The following is a 26,822-nucleotide window of genomic DNA, read 5'->3' as shown; positions in this document are numbered from 1 at the left end:
GAACGAGTTTAAAGCACCAGCCTGCGCTCTCTCAATGGACTCAATCTCTGCTCTGGTATCATTGTTGTAAATCTTGCTTCCTAGCAAGTCTCTAAACAGGACAAGAGCTTTGTAACATGCTTTTAAAGGGACATCAGCATGACATCACTGGAAAGGAAGTATGTCACGTGACCCAGCCTCCATTTCACTTCAGCCTGTGAGAACACGACAAGCAGCCCTGCTCAGATGATTAAGCTTTATGCCCATATGGACTGGCTCTCCCAAGCCCACACTATCTACCCAAACTCACTGATTGGTGCCTTTATCATTCTCTTCCCCAGGGCAATGGATGCTGTCATTTTTGATCGATTACTAAAGGATAAGTGTGTGGGTGGGAAGCAGTATAAATGGAGTTGAGACCGCACTCAGGTGAGCCATGATCAAATGATATAGTAGGCCTAGAATGGGCTGAATGGCCTCTCATCTTGCACTAAGATACTGCAAGCTGAGAAATGAATTCATGGGATCCCCACCCCCAACTGCCCAAGACTTGATCAGCCAAGACTTGTCCCGGTGAGAACAACAAAGAACAAAGAAATGTACAGCACAGGAACAGGCCCTTCGGCCCTCCAAGCCCGTGCCGACCATGCTGCCCGACTAAACTACAATCTTCTACACTTCCTGGGTCCGTATCCCTCTATTCTCATCCTATTCATGTATTTGTCAAGATGCCCCTTAAATGTCACTATCGTCCCTGCTTCCACCACCTCCTCCGGTAGCGAGTTCCAGGCACCCACTACCCTCTGCGTAAAAAACTTGCCTCGTACATCTACTCTAAACCTTGCCCCTCACCTTAAACCTATGCCCCCTAGTAATTGACCCCTCTACCCTGGGGAAAAGCCTCTGCTATCCACTGTCTATGCCCCTCAATTTTGTATATCTCTATCAGGTCTCCCCTCAACCTCCTTCGTTCCAGAGAGAACAAACAGTTTATTCAACCGCTGAACCTCAGTACCTTTGTGACAATCCCAAGAGGCCATTTGGCCCATTGACTCTGCACCGACCCTGGCCCTCTGAAAGATTATGTCCACCCCGCCCTACCCCATAACCTAATCTACACATTTAAGAGGCAACTTGGCATGGCCAATCCACTTAAACCTACTGTGGGAGGCCCAGAGGAAAGGCGCACAGACTCGGGGAGACCCATCAAGGTTACACTGGGCTTGGGGGACAGGGATGTGGTGAGCAGATGCCCAAAAGGTTGGATTCTCAGAATCCATGTGGGATTGGAGGCGTGCCCACATCTAGATTTCTGGCAAACAATCTGACTGCAGCAAATTGTGGCAAGACAGAGCCAATCCCATAGTTGCCTATGATGTCAGAAAGCAGACACTGCAGGAAGCTGATATAACCGAAGAAATATCTCCATTTAATTTTTATTAAAATGAACTTACAAAAAAAAAAAAAAAAAATCAAACAACTCAACCAGAGACATTTGTACAAGATACAAGGCATAAACACTGGTGCCAAGTAGAACAGGTCAAAAGCAACAATTTGCATAGAGATTACACATTACATTAAATGGTGTTGCACCTCCTCCACTTCCCACCGCTTTCTCCTGTACCACCCCTCCACGACACCCGAAGCTAAGCACTACAGAAAGCGAGTCACAACAAAATGGTCTACATGTACATTCTGGTTTTAGACCAGCTCAATTCATTGTGGAAGCGGCATCAGGCTCAATGTCAAACAACATCGACACCGCTGTCAGCGTTTTGAAAACTAACCTTACAGACCAGTTGGAAGAGATATATACACACATGGAATTAGCAGCGATTGAAGGAACATTTCGAATAGCAAATTCATACGTATTTGAAACGGCATAAAGCCCATGTTCAGTAGAGAGTCCAGTACAACTCTGCTGGGGATTGCAGATTTGGGAAGACTGCAGGTAAATTGGGAGATTAATTGCTGGGCGACTCTGCTATTAGATGACATCTTGGAAGTTTGCAAATCTTATTACACGATTGTGGGATAGAATTGGTCAAAAAAAAAAGACTGCCCTACACCATTCTTCAAAACAAGTGGTACATAAAAAGTTAAAACATTTCAATATTTAAAAAGTGTGAAGGTGATGTTGTGCGCACAAGTTTAGGACCAATTGGCACACTGGGAATTTCCCAGTTGAAATAGGTCCATACATATTTCCTTTATTGCAATTTCCCCAAGAAACCTTTGCACAGTCATTGCAATTGTACAAAGTTTCTGCTCGTCACTCCAGAAAGAATGCCATAATGATCGAAGACAAAAGCCAAGCTGGGCTGAAAAAGCAGATGAGAGCAAAGATAGCTCAATCAACTTTCAGAAATGAGTCACACCTCTTCACAAGTGCATGCATATGCACATTTTGCAAAATTGCACAACTTAAAAAGTGCCCACAAGGACAAAGCCCAAACCTCAGACTTGCTCACACTCCTTGGATAATTAATTCCCAATTCATTGCTGTGAGCCTGCACAGATGGATCACAAAAGGTTTTGCACTTGTTGGCATCAATATAAATCACATTCATTCAATATTCCTTCCTGACCAGTCTGGAATGCTACACTTCATGCAATTTGGAACAGCATTTAATACAATGCAAAGTACCAACTTCTCCGTGTCTTCCGAACATTAGATAGGCAGGTATCAGCAACAAAGGGTGACACCTGCATACTTGCTCAGCCATCAATAGTATCCACTTTTCTAAACCATTGCCATTTCAGTAAACCCACCAGCCAAGATGGTGTGATTATTCAATTACAGCTACAATTAAGACATTTGCCCTTCTTGGTCAATAACACAATGAAGTCCAGTCACCGGGGAGACAGCAGGCATTTTCCTACTGGATTTCATATTATTGCAGTTAACAACCCCCCAAATTGACGAGCCAATTTCTCCTTCCCGAAACAAAATCTCACCACTGTGATTGGAAAGTGGGATGCTCCACCCAGATATTTCTACCTTTCAAAAGGATGTAGAAAGTCTTCATTACAAATAGTGCCAACCCAAAAGAGTGACAGAAATACTGAGACCAGGGGAAAGACAAAGGGAAATAATTTAATGTTCAATAGTTCACCACATCCTTCTTCCAACAGAAGCAAACCCAAGTTTAATAATTCGCCCAAACATAATGTTCTAGTTCCAATTTTCTCTCCCTTCACCAGATGAAAACATCATGATGCAAAGGAATAATTGACGTACTCCTCATGGAGCTTGTAGCTTTCCCGTGTCACCTGAATATACACAAATCAACATGACCAGTCAGCATCAAGGTTAGAATAGTGCACAACCAATTATTTGCAATATGCTTGAACTAGAGTTCCATGTATTTTAACTCCCAAAGAACCAGTTTGATTGGAAGGGGTTAAAGTGAAATCAGAGTGAAGAAATTAAATCCAAATCAGAGATAGTATAGTAACTATGGAGGCTGCTTGTACATCTTTTCCATAAAATTTAGATCTGATCCTAGATAGGACCACAGAATTCCTGCAGTACAGAAGGAGGCCATTCAGCCCCATCATGTCTGAACTGACCCTCTAAGAGCACCCTACCCAAGCAGAGACAGGAGTGCCAACTACCATGCTACCCCATCTGGGGATGCATCTCATTGCAAAAAGTAATGTATTCACTGCAAGTAGAATGCACACGCTACCCTCGTTGCAGTGTAATTATGGGGCTTTAGAAACTGGAAAATCAATACTATAGGGCAAAATTTGACATTCAACAAATAAAGTGAGGTTTTCGGAATCAGGGAGGCTGTTCAGCAGAAATTACAAAGTTAGCTTGCTCTTAACCCAGTTCAATTTATTTAATAATCTTTGGTCACACGTAGGCATACATTAACACCGCAATGAAGTTAGTGAAAATCCCCGAGTCGCCATACTCCGGCGCCTGTTCGGGTACGCTGGGAGAATTCAGAATGTCCAATTCACCTAACAAGCACGTCTTTCAGGACTAGCACCCGGAGGAAACTGGAGCACCCGGAGGAAACCCACAGACACAGGGACAACGTGCAGACTCTGCACAGACAGTGACCCAAGCTGGGAATCGCACCAGGGACCCTGGAGCTGTGAAGCAACAGTGCGATTGTGATGTCTAAAGCAGCAAGACAGAGCAAGAGCAGGCAATTACCAATTCAGCCTTGTTTGCATACGGCCATGGGGGTAAACTCCTGGAATAAATTTAAAAACCAGTGTCTTCTAGTATTGCACGTAAATGCACGTGTGAACTCGTCCAATTCTAGGAGCAATGACAGTAAATTGACAGCTAAAATCTGGTCCTATAATTAAATCAAACTTTTTCTTCCACTTGCAGAACCATCTCCACCACATCCTCAATGTCTCTTAACAATTTCATGTCGAACTGAAAGATTACAGAAATACTTGTGAAGTGCTCCGACATCTAGTGGTAGAGAAATGAACTGCACCCTGTGCTTCACTGAAGGATGCAGAGCCGTGATGATATGGCCAAAGGCCTTAAATGAAGTCGGGGGGGGGGGGGGGGGGGGGGGGTGGAATTAGCAGAGTGGTGCTGGTTTGGACAGGACAGGCTTAACAGTCTCCTGCGCTGGAACCATGGCTCCATTATTGACCAAGCATCATTTGAGTAGCAGCATTAACAAAGTTGCTGGACATCAATTTAAGGAAAACACAGCCGGTGTTAGTAAAGAGCTTATGCAGACCACCTCAATTCCACTGGTGCAAGTTGCAATTGAGATTGAACAGATACAAGCTCCCTACCCCCATTAGGTGAGGATCAGTCACTGAAATCCCAGATAACACTGCTTTCTCCTTGGGGAGAGCGGCGATGGTGGCGACATAACCAGAGGCGTCACCACACCTCAGGCAAGGGGCACGTTTGATAAGGCTTTTGATTCATGAATAATCTTGGCCAGTTGGAATTCCTGCAATGCAGGAAATCAGCCCATCACCTCTGCACGGCCTGACCCTCAGAGCATTCTATCTCATCCCACTCCCCTGTCCCATCCCCATAATCTGCACATCTCTGGATGAGAAAGGGGCAATTTAGTATGACCAAACCATCACATCTTTGGACTGTAGGAGGAAGCCCACGCAGACACAGGGAGGAAGTGCAAACTCCACACAGACAGTCAGCCAACACCCAGATCTGGCAGCAGTCTCAACCGCCTGTGCCACCTATTTGGAAATCGAACCCACAATGTTGGCCTCACTATCATGAACCACCCAACTGAGCTAAACTGGACCCGGAAGGTGGTGTGTGTACACGTTTAGTCCATCCCGAAAATGCAATCTTTGGAAAAAGGTGCAATGGAATAACGACTGCCTCCTGCTGGGATGGCAGCCAATGGAGTTTCTGCTCTTGCCTCAAATTATTTGGATGAGAGATCATTAAACTCACATCTACTCCACTTTGTGCAAAAGTGCATTAGATTCCTGCTCACATGGATGGGCAAAATAAATTAACGGTCCAAAACGACATGGAGGCAAGGGAAAAAAGAAAATTTAATGACAAAACAAATGCTTAAGTGCAGAACAAAAATGTGCTGTGGGCAGGAAATGCCTGTCAGATGGGAAGCCTGGTTTGCTGCACATCACACATCTAAACTTAATTAATCTACACATTTTACTCACGGAGGAGAAGTTAAAAAGCTCACCTCTGGCAATGCTATCTGGATACTTGCATTCTCACGCTCCACATTCCATGCCCCAAACGCAACACTCTTCTGGCAGGCAACACAGAACCGATATTTCCAGCACTAAAGCCCAAAAGAGGAGAGATTATATTGCAACATTTGATTTTAATGGCCCGAATTAGAAAATAAAGCCATTTGATCCCAAACACGGGATTCAAATCTAACCATACACCCTGAAATAGAGACAGACTGGTATGAGGCTTACAAAGATCATGTTGCAATGTTTCTCATTTAAAGGGCTAGATTTTTAGCTACAGTGTTGCAGTTGCACTGAAAAATTGGGTCCATCAAATTGCTGAAGTTTTGTACCATGGTCCACTCTGACGTTGTGTTATGTACCCTGGGATAACACAGGCTGCAACTCGATGCAGCTTTGACCAAAAGATACTCCAGACTTTGAAGCAAGTTCAATGTGATTTATTGAACCATCAGCACAGTTCTCCATGAGTTCGACTCTCCTGCTACAGTCTAACTAACCAGTCTGCTCTAAGCCATATGGTGAGTGTGATGCTTCTGATCTGCCCCTGTCCTTCGCCAAGTGTCGCCACATTCACCCTTGACCAGGTTGAGCAACTAACCACCTTTTAACGACCAGGCCAAATCGGTTTCACAAGTCACATTGGAGAATCCAATGTGGAACTCACGTCCACTCACCAAGAAAGCCAATATTGGGAGAACGATGATGGCCAGGCCACACAGCAGGATGATTGCGATGCCAAATCCTGGGAAATGAAGGCGTCGATATGGCCGGTCTAGTCTGGCACCTGGGGGGGAAAAAAAACAACATTTGACTGGTTGGCAAGTTGAGTTTATTTTCTATCAATTTCAACATCAACAATGCCAGCCAGTAATTCAGTGGCTGATTCAGTGAACAATTTCCTACATGTCTCCTGCACCACCCCCCCCCCCCCCCCCCAAAACCTCAAATGTGCCTTCAGGCCAATCCCGATCCAACAAACTGCTCTCAAAACTCTGCTCATATTTGGTCAGCTGTGACAAATTCCACCATCACAGGAGAGACAACCCACAACATTCAAAATAGAACAGTCAAATCCTTCTGATCACCGTTAACGGATTCGTCAAAGTGTTCCCAGATCCGTTGCTGTGGCCATAATCGGCATAGCCAAGTTGTGTTGCAATCAGCCCCATTAGCTCTCAAGAGTGTTCCGCCAGACAACTGGAGTGACTGCTTACCCCTTGGAGGAAAGTGTCTAGATGGAGGAATAGATCGGAGTACAGAAACAATTCAGGAGAAGGACTGACTCGTTGACAAGACCATCGAAACAAAAGTCTTGGGGCTGGCCCTTCTAGAATGGATAAGGAGATGGAAAAGCAGAGATAGTGACTATTGGATCAGAAATAAGAGGCTTCCATCAAGTCCAGTTAACCCTGGATGGATGCCAAGGGAAACACAGGCTTGGATAAAAGATTACAGGGAGCTGAAAACAATGGATGTCCTAGAGTATAGAAAGCACAGGGGGGGGGGGGTGGGGAGGGGGTTAAATCAGAAAGCAAGGAGGCTTAAAAAAGCGGTTAGGCAAAATAGAGGATCAAGGGCAAGAGGGTAACCAGGGAATGTGTAGGTTAGGATTAGGGGTTATTGGGGTATGGATTTGGATGGAGTCTTTCAAAGGGTTGGTGCGGACACTATGGATCAAATAGGCTCCTTCTGCACCAAGGATTTTACAAACCTGTGAGTAGAGCCAGGAGACATGGGAAGGTATTAAATTAGTATTTGGAGGGTGGGGAAAAGAGGAGATTGTGATACAATTAAACAGATCAGCATTGAGGGAGGTGGTGTCATTGGTTTTAGCAGGATTAAAAGTGGATAAATCCCCAGGCCCAGTGATGCAGCATCCTAGGCCACGGAGGCAAGCGTGGGGTTTCTCCGGGTGCTCCGGTTTCCTCCCAAAAGACATGCTGTCAGGGGAATTGGACATTGAATTCTCAAGTGTACCCAAACAGGCGCCGGAGTGTGGCGACTAGGGAGATTTCCACAGCAACTTCATTGCAGTGTTAATGTGGGCCTACTTGTGGCAATAGAAAAGAGGCGAGCTTGCAGAGGCAAATGTTAATTTTCAAATGCTCTGGTTGCCAAGAGGCCTGGAGGACAGCTACCTTTATTTTAGTAGTAGATGAAAACCAGGTAGTTACAGGCCAGCAAGCAAGAGCAGTAGGGACCTTGGCGCACATGTCCACAGGTCCATGAAGACAACAGGTAGGTGGTTAAAAAGGCATGTGGGATACTCGCCTTGATTGGCAGAGGCATAGAACATAAAGAGCAGGGAGATGATGGGGGATGTATAAATGCTAGTTAGCCTGCAGCTAGAGTACGCTACCCGGTTCAGGGTGCCATGCTAAAAATAGATTGCACTGGAGACTGTTGTCTGGGCTGGAGTATTTCCAGAGGCTGGTTAGGCTGGGGTTGTTCCCCAGAGCAGAGGGGGCCAAGGAGGACCTGGGTGAGGTGTATATTGATAGGAAGAAACAGACTTCTCCCCTTAGTCGAGGGGAAATAATCAGGGGCATAGATTTGAGGGAAATAATCAGGGGCATAGATTTGAGGTAGAGGAAAAACTTCACCCAGAGGGTGGTGGTAATCTGGAGCTCACAGCCCGCAAAGGGTGGGAGACTGGAACCCTCAGCATTTTGATGAGCACTTGAAGTACCATAGCATTCAAGACTACAGACCAAAGAGATGCTTGATGGCTAGCACAGATAGATGGGCTGAAGGGCCTCCGCTGTAAAACTCTACTCGGGTGGTGTACATAACCTTCCTTCAGAAGATGTGGAATCACTGGCTAGGCCAGCATTAATTGCCCACAAAGAGGTGGCGAGCTGCTGCTTTTGACCTTGTGTAGGTACACCCACCGTGCTGTTAAGGAAGGCAGTCCAGTTTTTGACCTATCCTTTAGTCATAGAGAATAGATCTTGTCCCATAGGAGTAAGAGCATGTGGAACAAGAAGAAGAAAATCTTTCAGGCAAGAACAGACCAGGCCGGTCTGGGAAACATCAGGACATGCTGGACTAGTGCACGGTCAATTCCAGCCCTACTTGACCTGGAGTCACAGCAATCACTATGGTCAGGCAGAACACTGCCCCAGGCTAACCTACAGGTTGCCAGTTCACCAATTTAATAATCTTTATGGTCACAAGGAGGCTTACATTAACACTGCAATGAAGTAACTGAAAGAAAGCCCCCAGTCGCCACATTCCGGCGACTGTTTGGGTACACAAAGAGGGAGAATTCAGAATGTCCAAATTACCCAACAGCAGCATGGTCTTTCGGGACTTGTGGGAGGTGCCATCAAAGTAAACCTGGCAAAGCCAGAGATTTTAAATGAAAGGGAAAGGTCCCACAAAGGGTTAACAGCAGCAGCTTGTTTGAAATGCAGGTAGCTTCACAGGCGTTAAAGAACAGTAAGAAGTCTTACAACACCAGGTTAAAGTCCAACAGGTTTGTTTCAAACACTAGCTTTCGGAGCGCTGCTCCTTCCTCAGGTGAGAGCTAGTGTTTGAAACACACCTGTTGGACTTTAACCTGGTGTAAGACTTCTTACTGTGCCCACCCCAGTCCAACGCCGGCATCTCCACGTTAAAGAACACAGCTAGGGACAATTCATCCTGTTTTTCAAATTTAAAAGACATCCGATCAATTTAAATTCTTTGTATAAAAGATAGTTATTTCACACTTCGAGAAGTGCTTTATTTTACTGGGCAGTTAGAACAATCAGGATCTTGGGTTTAAATTGGGGAACAAATTAGGCGGGACACCTTGCTGACTCCAGTTAAAAATGAGACAACTGCTTTCCAGATAAAGAAACACACGAGGAGGTGTTTATACCATAATTTACACGTTATTAAAACCTTTAGCGCAAATAACCAAGCCAGATAAGGTTGCAGTTACAAGGAGCGACCTGCCGCTGACACCAGCTGACCTGTAAGTGCAGAGGCGGACTGCTTCGATGAACACTGGTTCTTATCCAGTATCAAGACTGAAAAAACATCACGAGACAGATATCAGAAAAGTTGCCGATGAAGCAACAAACCAACATATTACCTGCCAAACAAATGCATTACCTGCAAAACAAGACGACTGGGGCATTAGCTAGTCAGCAAGGGACAATTACATTTCAATAAAGGTTATATAGAAACTAAGTTTGCGCAAAGGGCTACATAAACCCTGATAATTCAGCAGCCAGTAGAGCCAGCTCTCATAGCTGCCCCAAGTACAGGGGAAGGACAGAACACCGAAACAGAGCAGAACAGCGAATCCATCAGGAGAAAACCAAATGTTAAAGAAGAAAGATTGTCAAGGCAGACCTGAAGGATCCAAAGAAAAGGGTCTTTTTACCTTTCTGTAAAAAGTGATTTATATTTTGAGAAAAAAATAACTTCGTTATTACAAAGTCTACTGATTGGCTGTTGCGGGGGAAATTTGCACACATCCGTTGTGCTCACCCCAACTTGAAGGCGTACGAGAGCAAGAGACCCTAGCTGTTCAAGTGAAGACAAGCATCCAGCAGAGGGTAGAGTGGAGCTGCTGAAAGAAGTTGAACCGTGACATCACCGCCTGCAGGCAAGGGATTGGCTGGTGACTGGCAAGTAGTTTCTTTTATTTTCCCTCGTGTGTTATCGTGCGGGGCGCAGAGGTTGCTGAGTGAGTGCTTGCTGAGAAGGGGAGTGAATAACATGCAAGCTCTTTCTTTTTTTAAATCTAGAGGGGATGGCAGGGAAGGTAGTGCAATGTTCCTCCTGCAGATTGTTTGAGGTGAGGGACGCCGTCAGTGTCCCTGCTGATTTCATCTGTGGAAAGTGAACCCATCTCCAGCTCCTCAGAAACCACGTTAAGGAACTCAAGCTGGATGAACTTCGGATCATTCGGGAGACAGAGGTGGTCATAGATAGAAGCTTCAGGGATGTAGTTACTCCGAAGAATAAAGATAGATGGTGACGGTGAGAGGGGCTGGGAGGAAGCAGTCAGTACAGGGATCCCCTGTGGTCGTTCCCCTTAGTAACAAGTATACCGCTTTGGATACTGTTGGGGAGGGGGGGGGGGGGGGGGGAAGAGACACGACTTACCAGGGGAAGCCAAGGGGTACAGGTCTCTGGCACAGAGTCTGTCCCTGTTGCTCAGAAGGGAAGGGAGGCGAGGAGTAAGAGCATTAGTCATTGGCAACTCCATAGTTAGGGGGATAGATAGGAGATTCTGTGGGAACGAGAGACTCGCGGTTGGTGTTTTGCCTCCCAGGTGCCAGGGTGCATGATGTCTCGGATCGTGTTTTCAGGATCCTTAAGGGGGAGGGGGAGCAGCCCCAAGTCATGGTCCACATAGGTACCAATGACATAGGTAGGAAAAGGGATACAAGGCAGGAATTCAGGGAGCTAGGGTGGAAACTTAGATCTAGGACAAACAGAGTTATTATCTCTGGGTTGTTACACGTGCCAGCGAGATGAGGAATAGGGAGAGAGAGGAGTTGAACACGTGGCTACAGGAATGGTGCAGGAGGGAGGGTTTCAGATTTCTGGATAATTGGGGTTCATTCTGGGGTCGGTGGGACCTCTACAAACTGGATGGTCTACACCTGGACCAGAGGGGTACCAATATCCTGGGAGGGAAATTTGCTAATGCCCTTCGGGAGGGTTTAAACTAGTTCAGCAGGGGATTGGGAACCTGAATTGTAGCTCCAGTATACAGGAGGTTGAGTAGTGAGGCCATGAGTAAGGTTTCAAAGTTGCAGGAGTGTACTGGCAGGCAGGAAGGTGGTTTAAAGTGTGTCTTCTTGAATGCCAGGAGCATCCGGAATAAGGTGGGTGAACTTGCAGCATGGGTTGGTACCTGGGACTTCGATGTTGTGGCCATTTCGGAGACATGGATAGAGCAGGACAGGAATGGTTGTTACAGGTGCCAGGGTTTAGATATTTCAGTAAGCTCAGGGAAGGTGGTAAAAGAGGGGGCGGGGTGGCATTGTTAGTCAAGGACAGCATTACGGTGGCAGAAAGGACGTTTGATGAGGACTCATCTCCTGAGGTAATAAACAGGAAAGGAGAAGTCACCCAGTTAGGGGTTTTCAATAGGCCTCCAAAAAGTTCCAGAGGAAAGGATTGCAAAGATGATTCTGGATAGGAGCAAAAGCAACAGGGTAGTTGTTATGGGGGACTTTAACTTTACAAATATTGACTGGAAACACCATGGTTAGAGTACTTTAGATGGGTCCGTTTTTGTCCAATGTGTGCAGGAGGGTTTCCTGACAGTATGTAGATAGGCCAACGAGAGGCGAGGCCATATTGGATTTGGCACTGGGTAATGAACCAGGACAGGTGTTAGATTTGGAGGTAGGTGAGCACTTTGGTGATAGTGACCACAATTTCATTAAGTTTACTTTAGTGATGGAAAGGGATAGGTATATACCGCAGGGCAGGAGTTATATCTGGAGGAAAGGCAATTATGATGCGATGAGGCAAGACTTAGAATGCATCGGATCAGAGTAAAACTGCAGGGGATGGGCACAATGGAAATGTGGAGCTTGTTCAAGGTACAGCTGCTGAGTGTCATTGATAAGCATGTACCTGTCAGGCAGGCAGGAAGTGGTCGAGCGAGGGAACTATGGTTTACTAAAGTAGTTGAATCACTCAAGAGGAAGGAGGCGGCTTATGTAAAGATGAGACATGAAGGTTCAGTTAGGGCGCTCGAGAGGTACAAGTTAGCTAGAAAGGACCTAAAGAGAGAGCGAAGAGGAGCCATGAGGGGGACATGAGAAGTCTTGCAGGTAGGATCAAGGATAACCCTAAAGCTTTCTATAGATATGTCAGGAATAAAAGAATGACTAGGGTAAGAGTAGGGCCAGTCAAGGACAGTAGTGGGAAGTTGTGCGTGGAGTCCGAGGAGATAGGAGAGGTGCTAAATGAATATTTTGTCAGTATTCACACAGGAAAAAGACAATGTTGTCGAGGAGAATACGGAGATTCAGGCTACTAGACTAGAAGGGCTTGAGGTTCATAAGGAGGAGGTGTTAGCAATTCTGGAAAGTGTGAAAATAGACAAGTCCCCTGGGCCGGATGGGATTTATCCTAGGATTCTCTGGGAAGCTAGGGAGGAGATTGCTGAGCCTTTGGCTTTGATCTTCAAGTCATCTTTGTCTACAGGAATAGTGCCAGAAGACTAGAGGGTAGCAAATGTTGTCCCCTTGTTCAAGAAGGGGAGTAGAGACAACCCTGGTAACTATAGACCAGTGAGCCTTACTTCTGTTGTGGGCAAAATCTTGGAAAGGTTTATAAGAGATTGGATGTATAATCATCTGGAAAGGAATAATTTGATTAGAGATAGTCACAGTTTTGTGAAGTGTAGGTCGTGCCTCACAAACCTTGAGTTCTTTGAGAAGGTGACCAAACAGGTGGATGAGGGTAAAGCAGTTGGTGTATATGGATTTCAGTAAAGCTTTTGATAAGGTTCTCCACAGTAGGCTACTGCAGAAAATACAGAGGCATGGGATTCAGGGTGATTCAGCAGTTTGGATCAGAAATTGGCTAGCTGGAAGACAAACGTGGTGGTTGATGGGAAATGTTCAGACTGGAGTCCAGTTACTAGTTAGTGTACCACAAGGATCTGTTTTGGGGCCACTGCTGTTTGTCATTTTTATAAATGACCTGGAGGAGGGCGTAGAAGGATGGGTGAGTAAATTTTCAGATGGCAATAAAGTCGGTGGAGTTGTGGACAGTGCAGAAAGTTGTTACAAGTTACAGAGGGACATAGATAAGCTGCAGTGCAGCTGGGCTGAGAAGTGGCAAATGGAGTTTGCGGAAAAGCACGAGGTGATTCATTTTGGAAGGAATCACAGGAAGACAGAATATTGGGCTAAAGGTAAGATTCTTGGCAGTGTGGATGAGCAGAGAGATCTCGGTGTCCATGTACATCGATCCCTGAAAGTTGCCACTCCGGTTGAGGGTTGTTAAGAAGGCATACGGAGTGTTAGCTTTTATTGGTAGAGGGATTGAGTTTCGGAGCCACGAGGTAGTGTTGCAGCTGTACAAAACTCTGATGCGGCCACATTTGGAGTATTGCGTGCAATTCTGGTCGCCGCATTATAGGAAGGATGTGGAAGCATTGGAAAGGGTGCAGAGGAGATTTACCAGAATGTTGCCTGGTATGGAGGGAAGATCTTTATGAGGAAAGGCAGAGGGACTTGAGGCTGTTTTCATTAGAGAAGGTTATGAGGTGGCTTAATTGAGGCATACAAGATGAGGATTAGATAGGAGGGGGGGGGGGGGGGGGGGGGAAGAGACAGTGAGCGCCTTTTTCCTCGGATGTTGATGTCTAGCACGAGAGGACATGGTAGGTTCTTTACTCTGAGAGTAGTAAGGGGGTGGAATGCCCTGCCTGCAACGGTAGTGTACTCGCCAACACTAAGGGCATTCAAATGGTCATTGGATAGACATATGGACGAGAAGGGAATAGTGTAGATGGGCTTTAGAGTGGTTTCACAGGTCGGCGCAACATCGAGGGCCAAAGGGCCTGTACTGCGCTGTAATATCCTACGTTCTATGTTCTTTACTTATTTAGCAACGCAGGACCCAGGATCGAAGCTACTAAGTGATAAGTAGATAGAATTTTCTTAAGATATGGGTTATACCGGGGGATAACTTGAAACACTAGTTTGACCCGAATAGCACCCACCCAAGTCTGCATAGGAGTCAGGGAGTGAGAATCCCTGTTCACCATTTAGAAAGTCTTATTGACCCTTGTTGGTATAGGGGAAATTCTAAGAATAGTGGTGAGTTTTTTTTTACTTCAGAGGAAATCGGATCTCCCGGAGGAAACCCACGCAGACACAGGGAGAACATGTAGACTCCGCACAGACAGTGACCCAAGCCAGGAATCGAACCTGGCACTGTGAAGCAACTGTGCTAACCACTGTGCTGAACAGACTTCCTCCAAGTCAGTTCAAGATTCACTCGGCAGTGTGCGCTTCTGCTCTCAAGTTCAAAAACCAAGAACACACGGTCCAGACAATCAGGCTGTTCCTGCTGGGGGCCCTACACTTAAAAAAGCACGTTCGGAATATGGATCCACAGGTCAAAGAGAGAAAATGGGAAAGGAAATAAATGGGAAGGATTCAGTGGGAATGGAGTGATCCGACAGGGTCCTCATGATACCTAAAGGTAGATATAAAAGGTAGATAGAGAAGTTTCCACTCGAAAGCAGAGAGCCCAGACCAAGGGTACAAACGAGAATCAGTAACCAATCCAGGAATACTGGGTTTACTGGAGTGTGGAGAGAGCAAGCCTCCAGAAGGAAAGACTGGAGTCAGCTAGCCACTGGATTTATGCCAGCTTTTTTTGGGGGGGGGGGGGGGGGTTCAATTTAAATTCCTCAGGGTACGCATCACCAAAAATCTGCCCTGGTTCACCCACGTCGACGCTACCACCAAGAAAGCACAACAGCGCCTATACTTCCTCAGGAGACGAAGGAAATTTGGCATGTCCACATTAACCCTTACCAACTTTTACAGATGCACCATAGAAAGCATCCTATCTGGCTGCATCACAGCCTGGTATGGCAACTGCTCGGCCCAGGACCGCAAGAAACTTCAGAGAGTCGTGAACACCGCCCAGTCCATCACACGAACCTGCCTCCCATCCATTGACTCCATCTACACCTCCCACTACCTGGGGAAAGCGGGCAGCATAATCAAAGATCCCTCCCACCCAGCTTACTCACTCTTCCAACTTCTTCCATCGGGCAGGAGATACAGAAGTCTGAGAACACGCACGAACAGACTCAAAAATAGCTTCTTCCCCGCTGTAACCAGACTCCTAAACGACTATTATGGACTGACCTGATTAATACTACAGCTGTATGCTTCACCCATGCTGGTGTTACGTAGTTACATCGTGTACCATCCTTTTTATTTTATTTTCATGTACTATGATCTGCTCGCAGAAAAATACTTCCATTGCAGGTAACATGCTCAAACACACCAGTAATCACAATGTGTCATCCTGGCCAGTTCCTGCTTACCATACTATTAAAAATTAACCAGAGCAGTTTATAATTCAAATGCTAATGCTCAAAGCATTTGTGTTCATTAAATCTTTCTGGGTTGGCGACAAGAAATATTGTATTGAGCTCAAAGATCACAAGAGGGCGCCATCCCACCACTGCAGTTCATCATGGTGTTGGGCAATGTCATTACACCCCGAGGAGTCGGTGGTCTGTGCACAGCTGGCCAGGAGTCAGACATTAGTTTCATTTTTGGAGTATAGGAAATCCAGAACCCTCCATAGATGGACGCCTTGCTCAGGACTCATTGGTTTCTTAGTCTAGAAGCCATCTTCTTGCAGGTAGCCTTTCACTCTTCTTCAGAGTAACATTGATGTAGTTACTTATGCACAAAGTAGCTATTATAGTTAACACTTCAATTTATCCCCCGCCACCAGCCAGTCTTATCTGGGTTTAACATCTTTCCACACCTCCAGTCTGCTTTTTAAAAAGGGATAGTCTCCCTTGGTGGTTAACAGCACCCAAGCAGATTGCAAAACTCCTTCCGGAATCCATTTGCTCAGTGGTCGGTTCCTAGGGATTGTCACACCTAGTTTCCACCATCTGCGGTTCTGTAGGCGTGGCATTCTCCTGAGATTCAGGGCACACAACCCATCAGAAGTTCACCACAGGCAATGGCATAGAGCAATAACAAAGTAGAACAAGCTCAAAGTCATCATTCTTTCTTGGGTCTTCACAGTTTGTACTCCTCGTTCAGCTTCTCCACTCCGAGGGAACCAGTGAGTTAGGTTGACGGTGCCCAAACCCCATAGGACCCGGCGATCAATTGGAATTAGTCAATTGTGGTCAATTGCCCGAGACGACAATGTCTAGAACATCGCAATGGAACACCCTCGAGGGGAGCAATAAATGCCTCATTCTCTTGGCTATAGTAGTTGACCAGCTGCAAAAAAGCTGGACTGGTTCAGCTAATCACCACAGCATCCTTGTCCCAAGTGTGGAACTTCGACCCTTGACCTTTAGACACCAGACCCTAGCCAAACATCCAACTACTTGCCAGTCCTTACCGTAACTACGTTATAACCAGATACGCAAGGAGCTCGCATGGCATCTTGATGAATACTCTGCCCTCTCAGTAAAAGGCAGCTACCTAGCCTTTTTAATATTGCTGCATGCAAACACATTACAATGCAGAATGCAAAGGCTATAAAAGAACCTTTTGGAAGTTGCTGCAAATGAGGCTTTTTCTGCATGGTTAATTAAGGGTTTGCCAAGAGCAGACTCCTGTACCAGAATTAGGACACACCAGTCAAAGTTCTGTCATTCCTTACATAGCAAACAAGCCTCAGCTGCCACTGAAATGCTACCAATCGAGGGGGATTGTTCTGAGAGGTAGTTGTGATTTAGGGTCCATTAGCCTGCCATAAAAAGGATGTATTTTTGTTTCCTGCACAGCACGCAGTAAAGGCTTTTGTTGATTAAGTCTTCAAAAACCTTAAAGACGCCTAGAATAGCAGTGATAGCTGCAGCAATTACCATCATTCAGGTAAGCCACCCAATCAGGACGCAGCACATCTTCCTTTCCACAGATTTCAGAAGCAGTTCTCCCAAGACAGCTCATTTGAAACCACACAAACAGTCCCACCTGAAAAAGGTGCGCGAGGGGGAGAGAGAGAGAGAACACACTCCTCTCCCTTCCCCCCCCCCCACACCAAACCATAGCACCACACTAATAAACGTGGCAACAGAACAATGGTTGCCAGCTCACATTACAGAAGCAGACAAACAATCACCGTGGGGCTGGGTGGATAGTGATTAAAGCACAGAAGCATTTTGGCACTTGCAGCATGGGTCACACCATCCAAGAGTCACACCATCCAATTGTTATGTTGCTCAACATTGGAGAGTCACGACATGCTAATCCAGTAAGTGTATATTGCTGAAAGGCAACATTGAAGCTTTTTATCTTGAACTCAGCCAGCCAAATTTCAATCAATCAAGGCCTTGCACTTCAAATTCCCAGGGAGCCTACATCTCTCTCCAAGGCAACACCTCAGCCAGGTCAACCAATCCCCCCCCCCCCCCCTCAATATAAATTGCTGTGATCATTTTGAGTTCATCCTGTTCAGTGCCAAGATTAAAAGCTTCAGCGACATGTTCCTCCCCAAGATTCAAGTTCTATCCTACCACCAAGTGATGGAGTATTCTGGCCGTAGGAGAGAGTCGGGTCAAAAAGAGAAATATCTAAATTCTCGTGGTCAAGAATATGCGGCAGTGGCTTGTAAATCACTGGGAGCTTGAACAAACACAGGAGGCTTGACACCATGTGACTGAGATTATTCAAACTCTGCTAAAAACTTCAGCAGTTCACTAGATTTATAGATTCAGAACAAAGCAGCAGAGATGGCTCTTGCGGGAATGGGAAAATGGCAAGATTTTTAAATTGTACACTTTGTTTGAATTCATCTAGTACTCAGGGTCGATACTGCTCCCTCTTTAAAAAGGCTCTATAAGTGACCATATTTAACAAGGGTGGGGCATTCTGAAGATCAGAGCTGGAGCAGGTGCCATTAATGCCATCCAGAACTTGAGAAACAAGATCGCACAACAGATCACTAGCGAATAGGCATTGCAGAACACTCACCAAGGACAAGGGCATCACAAGACTCGCCGCCTCAAAAGCATAAAAAATAGACAAGCAACACTTTTGGAACAAAGTTGCCTCAAGGTGAATATGGTGGGGATCCAAAGGCGCATTGCTGAGTTTTCCTTTGTTGGGCCAGGAGGATCATCAACTGGTCAACCAGGTAGGACAGATGGCAGACATTGATGGCTTTTTGACTCTAAAAAATATTCTGCCAAAATTACTTTTGCTAAGAAGGTCAGGATCAGATGGACTAAGCAATCAGGCCTGGTAGCAGCCAGAACCAACATGTCCTCAAGAAAATAAGCAGCATCATTCACCAGAGACACAGAAGTTTGAAGCCAGTTAAATGTGGACAAGTGAGTGGATTTGGGAAGATGCGTACTCAAACAGTCCGGGTTGTAGCCCTCGGAAGCTGCAAACATTCCACATTTAGAGTGAGCACGGTGTGGGGAAAGATTCTTGTAACAAAGTCACAGTTGAGGGATATCATTGCACAAGTAGTGCACAGCAAGGCTGTGATAATTCCCTAAAAGGAGTCTCAGCCATCTCAAGATGTACTATGAATGAAGTGAAAATCGCTTATTGTCACAAGTAGGTTTCAAATGAAGTTACTGTGAAAAGCCCCTAATCGCCACATTCCGGCACCTGTTCAGGGAGGCTGGTACGGGAATTGAACCGTGCTGCTGGCCTGCCTTGGTCCGCTTTCAAAGCCAGCGATTTAGCCCTGTGCTAAACCAGCCCAGAACAATGAACCAAACCGATCGCTTATGGTTTTAAACAAGAAACCTGCTCCTTCTCAATGCCTACTCCTAGCTAAATACAGCCATCAGCATACACATCCAGAGGCAATACCAGGTATTGACAGGAGATTCTGGGCATACACCCCAGACCTTGGAAAGCAGATTTAGAAGAGAATTGTTGACACAAAAGTAGTGAGGTAAAGGCTTAATAATGATGAAGACAGCGGTGACATTTTCTAGGTAGATGCTGTCCAAACATGGGGCAGACGAAGGCAACATATTGAAACCCCAACCAGCAAATCTTGTAGCTTGAAAGCAAACTGTCCAGCACCCGCACCCACAAAAGTGCAGCAAGCATTTACATTTGAAGAGTTTAGCATGCAGCAATTTCAGGTGATTTCTATCCTTGTGATGTGCGCATCACTGGCACCACCACCATTTGCCCCCCCCCCCCCCCAGTTGTGCTCAGGCTGGGCAGCATGTGAAGGTGAAGAGGGCAGCTAGGTGCTGGAGTCACAATTGGTCCAGACAGATTTCCCTCTGGACACGAGTGAACCAGATTGTTAATTAATCACCATTATGGTCACCATTACTGAGACTAACTTGCAGTTGGGATTTCAAGCCCGTCTACCGAGCATTAGCCTGGGCTGACACCCAGCTGAATCTCAGCATTACTGGAACACTACTCCCTTGGCACCCTGTCCCAGCAAAGATCTGCCCTCTGCCAATGATTCAATTGCCTGCCCCCCCCCCCCCCCTTCCTCAAACAAACGTGGATATATTCAGCCAACCCAAGGCCATCAAAGTGGCCAATCTGGTAAAGCCCTACCAAATGACTTACTTCCACCTGGACAAGCAAATGGGAATCATTGAACATGACAGGCACCTGGTCTCAAACCCAACCCAACAGCTAACTGGTTTCAACCTTCCAATGAAAGTGGTCCACCCTGATCAGCCAACTATCAGAGACAGGGCATTAGTGCCAGCCCCTTGTGCCCATGGGCGAGTGCAAGCTGTGCACCACATCGCAGAAGAACATCCAATCCACAGACTCGGGGCTATCCATTCTCAACAGCATCAATGAAGAAACGACTCAGCTTGCACTAAAAATAAAATAAGCCTGGGGGCTTGGTTAGGCCAGTTAGATCTTTCTCTTGTTTGGTGCAACCATACATTTTTTTCGTGAAGTTCCCTAAATGTGCTCATTTTGCCCCCCTCCCCCCACACCAATCAGGGCAGCCTCACGTTCACAACCCAGGCACAGCGCCACAGCTCCTCAAAATGGATAGGAAACATATGGCCTACTACTCCAAGCCTGAGAACATGCCTCGAGTATTATACATGGTGCAGAAGGAGGCCATTCGGCCCATCAAGTCAGCACCAGCCCATTTAAGCCCTCACTTCCACTCTAACCCAATAACGCCTCTTAATGTTTTGGTCACCAAGGGCAATTTAGCATGGCCAATCCACCTAACCTGCACGTCTTTGGACGGAGGGAGGAAACCGGAGCACCCGGAGGAAACGCACGCACACACAGGGAGGATGTGCAGACTCCGCACAGAAAGTGACCCAGCGGGGAATCGAACCTGGGACCCTGGCGCCGTGAAGCCAGAGTGCTATCCACTTGTGCTACCGTGCACACATCAACAAAATAACCAGCGTATCCAAAAACATTTAGAATGGCAGGTGTTTGAAGTGGCCACTAGCCTTCAGGTAAAATCCAGGTCAAGACAGCAGGGAGTCAATGGGCCAAATGGCCTCCTGTGTTGTAATGAGCAATAATGTCTTAAACGGACCAAGTTATGCTTTAGCTTATATTCCATGCAAGCAAAGAGCTGGGAAATATATATACAGCTGTGAGAATTCCATCATAAGGTCATGTGGAAAAGCTTAAACCATGGCAACAAGGTTTGACTGCACAGGACAGCCAGTCCCATGGAACCGACACATTCCAGTGGGAATTTTCCTCAACAAAATCCCAAACGCTGAAGCAGTAATGAGCAGTAATGTCTACTGGGACCCATCACCTTGCATCAAGCCAACACCCAACAGGAAGCAACTCAAAGCCATCTTCCCCCGCAAAAAAATTAAATTGCTACTGCGAGCTTGGTGTAGCTTGAAGGCAGCATGTCAAAACATTTAGCTTTTACAACTTGGGGGGGGGGGGGGGGGGGGGGGGGGGGAAGACAGGCAGTCAAATTTTAATCAGCCCTCAAAATTCATTATTGAAGAGAGAAGTGATCATAAAATGACTCCATGGTCACAATTCCAGGATCAGGGTAAGGTAACGGACACCCGTAGAATTGGCACACGAGGGGGTGGCAGGAGATGAACTGGCAAGGCAGGGCAGCATTAGAAGTATTCAGACCTTGAGCAATGTTATTTTTTTTAAAAATAAGTAGCAGTTTTGTACTCAGAGCATCTACAGATATTTCACCCATTCTGACCAACTGCTTAGAAAAATAAAAGCTACACTTGGATAGGAAACTTCATACTTTACAAGGATTGGGCCTGCAGGTCAACACCCAGGTAATCGTTCTCAACTTGCATCCACGATTGTGACTTGCAGTGGATTGCGAGCTGCTATTTTGAGATAAAGGATGCGCATGGGGGCTTTTCCATTTTAAAACCAGTAAATGGCCAATTAAAGGTCCATCACTTCGTCAGGAGGTCATCCATCCATGGATGGAATCTGCTTGAAGGGTGCAAATCGGGAAACCAGGTGAACTCCCTGGGCCAAAAGCTTATTGATAAGCTGCCATAGCACCATACTCAGACCCACTAAGAGTTACCCTGGGGTTAACATTCGACCCATTCAAAAAAAAAAAAAGCTGTCAGCCAGTGTGCAAAGTGGCACACCAGGCAGATGGGCAAGAGGACCCTGGAGCAAGGTGACAAACCTCAAGGAAGTCTGAAAGGGGATCAATAGCCAATAACAAGATACCAAGTTAACGAAATAAAATGCAAGCGTGTTCGCGACAACCCACCCCTCCAAAAGGGATTAATTTCACCAATGTTTCACAGATGTTATTTTGGTTTCATTTCTAATCAAAGTGCTCTCTTACCCGCAACAGTGAAGGAATAAACATCCACCGCAATGTTACTCCCCGCCAAAAAGCCCCTCGAGTCAACAGAGTTGAAGAACACATCCAACACTTCTTCAATTGCTGGTGGGCTGTTCAGGAATATCAGATCACTTGACAAGATCACAGACCCTCTCCTTTGGGTTGGGTTGAAGAATGAAGAAAAAAAAAACACTTGATTAGAACAAACCAAACCGGATATTTATTTAACAAGTCTGGACTGATCACTATTACGCATCCAACAACCCCCCCCCTTCACTTGCCTCTGCTGCCCCCCTCCATAAAGAACAAAGTACAGCACAGGAACAGGCCCTTAGGCCCTCCAAACCTGTGTCGACCATGCTGCCCTTCTAAACTAAAATCTTCTACACTTCCTGGGTCCGTATCCCTCTATTCCCATCCTATTCATGTACTTGTCAAGATGCCCCTTAAATGTCACTATCGTCCCTGCTTCCACCACCTCCTCCGGCAGCAAGTTCCAGGCACCCACTACCCTCTGCGTAAAACACTTGCCTCGTACCTCTACTCTAAACCTTGCCCCTCGCACCTTAAACCTATGCCCCCCTAGTAATTGACCCCTCTACCCTGGGAAAAAGCCTCTGACTATCCACTCTGTCTATGCCCCTCAATTTTGTAGACCTCTATCAGGTCGCCCCTCAACCTCCTTCGTTCCAGTGAGAACAAACCAAGTTTATCCAACCGCTACCGAGTTTATTCAACCGTCTCTTTCCCTCTCCCACCCGAAAATAAAGTAACAAGGTTGACAGTGGTCGATTGTATTCAGAGGTTTCACATGATTTGCACCCACACTCCCCCAGCCATTTAGTCAGCTGACTTATCCACCCCACAGGGCCTCCAACCACTACCCCCATTGGATGGAGCTAAATTGTCAGCCAACTAGCTGTTGCTCTTTTTTTCTTTAAAACCTTTTCCTCATGTCGCAATGATTTTTTTTCATCCAGGATTGCACAGTGTCCTGAAGATTAGTAGAGGTGAAAAAGAAATCCTTTGAGGGACAAGCCAACACAGGAGAAATGAATTGAAATGTCCACAAGGTTAGATCAAAAGCTTGAGCATCAGCACGGAAATCAGATGGGCTGAATGGCCTGGTGTTTGCCCTCCAATTGGTTCAAGCAAAACCACCCTCGCCTCTTAGACTTGGCAATGCCCACAAGGCAATGCCCACAACTTACCAAAATTTAGTTGGGACAAGTTGACATGGACACATTTAGGTAAAAGATTTCTTCCAAATAACTTGGAAGCTAGCCCCATTTCACAAGTTAAGCATTAAGCACAATTGGAAGAGTTTGATAATTTTTTTTTTTTTTAAATTTTTTTTTTTTTTTAATATGCTCAAATACCCAATCCTCCAGCGTGGGCTCTTAGTTGAAATTAGAGCAGCGAGATTTTATGGGGATTTGCTGCAATTTTCATGGGATCGACAAACCGCCTCTTCCATCACACAAAAACATACCCAAACGTACAGCCCCCTTAACGCAATTTCACCTCTCCACCTCAGAGCAAAGTTAACTCGGGATATTTAATCTAAACCCCATTGCAAAACTTAGGATCAAATCCAAAGCTTTGCACCACAGCACTATTTTGAAGCCACATCAATGGGGGGGGGGGGGGGGGAGGGGGGGGGGGGAAGAGAAAAGACACTTGGGCAGTAATGCAATAAAACCCAGGCAGTAATGCAATAAAACCCACACATGTGGGAGTGAACCTCACTTACCGAAACTGTTTAGTCACCACTTGCATGAAATGGGTGTATTTTGGCTTCAGGATCATCTGTAACTGGAAATCATTTAAGAGATGTATGAATCATTGCCAATATTCACACAGCTAAGCAAATGTTTGGACCCCAGAGACCACCTAGAGCCAAACCAATGGAAAGAACTTTAGGAGCTCAGATTTTCCAACTAGCTCACAAGACCTTGGGAGTCACCTCAAGCTACACAGTCGTTAAGGGAATAATATTCTGATCCTGCCTTCCTCAAAACTCAGATCCTTTACTATGTAAAACCGTCTCAGATCAGGAAAAGTGAATTGATGTGCAGAGAGATTGGTTAACTCTGTTCACGTCTGCCCTGTGCCAAGTTTGCCATAGGAAGGTTCTAGATTCAATGTCCGCCCTGTGCCAAGTTTGCCATAGGAAGGTTCTAGATTCAATGTCCGCCCTGTGCCTAGTCTGCCATGCTATCCAGTCATTCAGCCATTCTTCCTTTTTCTATACGAGCAGGACTGAATGTGCATCTTGAATGAAAGTGCCACACATTAAAACAACATCACCACCCAGACTCAAGAAAGCAGGACCTGGTAGAACCTAACATTCCTACAGTGCAGGGGGCCAATCAGCCATCTAGTCTGCACAGACCCACTCCTATCTAGGCCCACTCAACCCCTGTAACTCCACCCAGCCTACACATCCTTGGACACTATAGGACAGTTTAGCAGTGTCAATCCACCTAACCTGCACATATTTTGATGTGGGAGGAAACCCACGCAGACATGGGGACAAAAAGTGCAAATTCCATACACTAGTCACCCTAGGCTGGAATCGAACCTGGGTCCCTGGCACCTCAAGGCAGCAGTGTTAAAACACTGCCACCACACCCAACCCCAAAATTGTAAAATTAATGTAACAAGGAATCAAGAGCTTGGGGATTGGGGGAGGGGGAAAAGAGAAAGTTCAAAGAGCAAAGTGCAGTTGGCATTGGAATTGGGAAACATGGAAAGTGCTCAGGTTTGTGGAGCACCTGACTCGGTCAGGTCTTTGGGTGAAAGAACTTGACCAAATCAGAAGTGAATTCAGTCCACATGACCATTTCCTATACATGGTGCTTTGTAAATCAAACAGTCTAAAATCCATCATTTGGCCCAAAATGGTAGCAAGTCACTCACCAAACAGGAATGGGAATATAAACACAAGGAAATGGGTGTCAAACGGTTTAGAGAATACCAGCCATCCCAAATATCTGAAAATGTGAAATACACTGAAGTGACATTCAGCAACCAATTCCGATTTGATTCCCGGCTTGGGTAACTGTGCGGAATCTGCACGTTCTCCCAGTGTCTGCGTGGGTTCCTCCAGGTGCTCCGGTTTCCTCCCACAGCCAAAAATGCACAGGTTAGCTGGATAGGCCATGCTAAATTGCTCTGGTGTCCAACAAGGTTGGGTGGAGTTACTGGGTTACAGGGGTCGAGTGATGACGTGGGCGGGCAGGGTGCTCTTTCCAAGGACCCGAATGGCCTCCTTCTGCACTGTAAATTCTATTTCACACTCTTTTTTTCCCCCCCTCCCCATATGTAAATCACTATATACCAAGCTGCCACTACTCGTGCTACTGATTATCTCACCTTTGGGATGTACCATGCTCTGGATAAAGTCACGACCTATTGATATTCAGCCCAACAAGTGAGCACATACTGCATGGTTCAATCCATCGTTCAGTCAGAACCAATTTTGCTGAGACTGTAATCAGCAAGGTGTTTGGAGACAGGTGAAACAACAAAGTGGAGCAAGAACTCCCAAATCAAAAGTTCATAGGATATAGGAGCAGGATATAGGAGCAGAATTAGGCCACTTGGCCCATCGAGTCCACTCCCACCATTCTATATGTTCCTCATCTGCTACCTACAATGCTACAGACCAAGAGTTGGATTGCAAAATCACCCAGAACGTCTCCCTAGAACACATGACCTAGGATTGGGAGTAGGCAATTTAGCCTCCAGAGCTTAAATGCCCTCAGTAATCATGGCTGATCCCATCCTGGCCTCAAATCCAGTCCTGCATGTTCCCCATAAGCCTTCAACCCAATACCAATTAAAAATCTAGCCGCCAATATTTTCTTTCACGGCATTGCACATGTTTAGTTAACCAGCTCACCACATTCTGGAGTTCCACTTGGCAATATCCAGTTGTGCAATATCAAGCATTTCTCCTCAACTTCTCTGAATGGCTTGTCCTCATTAGCAATCCAGCACGGTTGCATCATACAGCACGGCCGAGGCAGAAAGGGAAGCGACTGCCCCAGCAACATTACAACTTTCAAAAAAAAAAAAAAACGCAACAGGAATGGATCTATAACAAGAACTTACGGCCTGGGTCACCTCTTTGCCGAGGCTGCAAAAATAGGCAGACCGCGAATCTCGGAGGGTGGAATTGTATTTGCGATTGGTGATCACAAAAGAAAGTGGAAGGACTCCAACATTCACACCTGACCCTAGGGAACAAAAGGATTTTGAAAAGCATGCAAAGTAATTCTGTCATGATATTCAAACACACATCACAACACATACATGATAGACAGACCAATTAGCACATAACACGACAGCCAATCACAGACAAGAGCAGACACAGTATAAGACAAGAAACACGACACCTCCTGGCCAGTCCATTGGGAGACAGCACAGGGCCAGGACCTCATTAGCAAGACACTCACAACGTGCTGAGTACCAAGTCAGATGTGTAAATAGTTAGTAGGAATAAAACTGCGTTGTACCAATCGCAACAGTGTTGGTTCGTCTGTACCTCAGAGCACCCAACACCTCAAATTCTATCAAATAAAACTTCCCATCCAATTATTTTAGAATGAATTGGAGATTAAATGCTACCCAGCTTAGTTTTTAATGAGAGATGTTGGGGTCCATATATA

The 26,822-nt window shown here is 45.9% G+C and overlaps 1 protein-coding gene across 1 annotated transcript in view; it reads right to left on the bottom strand.

The window, feature by feature from the left end:
• Positions 1–1,471: 1,471 nt before the first annotated feature.
• Positions 1,472–26,822, bottom strand: part of LOC140404414 (uncharacterized) — a 49,471-nt gene continuing 24,120 nt past the window's right edge. Inside the window, exons 8-13 of the mRNA XM_072492927.1 lie at positions 26,266–26,390; positions 23,900–23,961; positions 22,147–22,301; positions 6,348–6,457; positions 5,655–5,756; positions 1,472–3,252 (exon numbers count right to left, since the gene is read on the bottom strand). Coding sequence (XP_072349028.1) covers positions 3,193–3,252; positions 5,655–5,756; positions 6,348–6,457; positions 22,147–22,301; positions 23,900–23,961; positions 26,266–26,390 — 614 coding nt within the window. The 3' untranslated portion in view covers positions 1,472–3,192. The remainder of the gene's footprint in view (positions 3,253–5,654; positions 5,757–6,347; positions 6,458–22,146; positions 22,302–23,899; positions 23,962–26,265; positions 26,391–26,822) is intronic.

Source organism: Scyliorhinus torazame, chromosome 30 (genome assembly GCF_047496885.1).
Source record: "Scyliorhinus torazame isolate Kashiwa2021f chromosome 30, sScyTor2.1, whole genome shotgun sequence".
Lineage (NCBI taxonomy): Eukaryota > Metazoa > Chordata > Chondrichthyes > Carcharhiniformes > Scyliorhinidae > Scyliorhinus > Scyliorhinus torazame.
The sequence above is the reverse complement of the archived record's forward strand: the minus strand, read 5'-3'. Positions and strand labels throughout refer to the sequence as shown.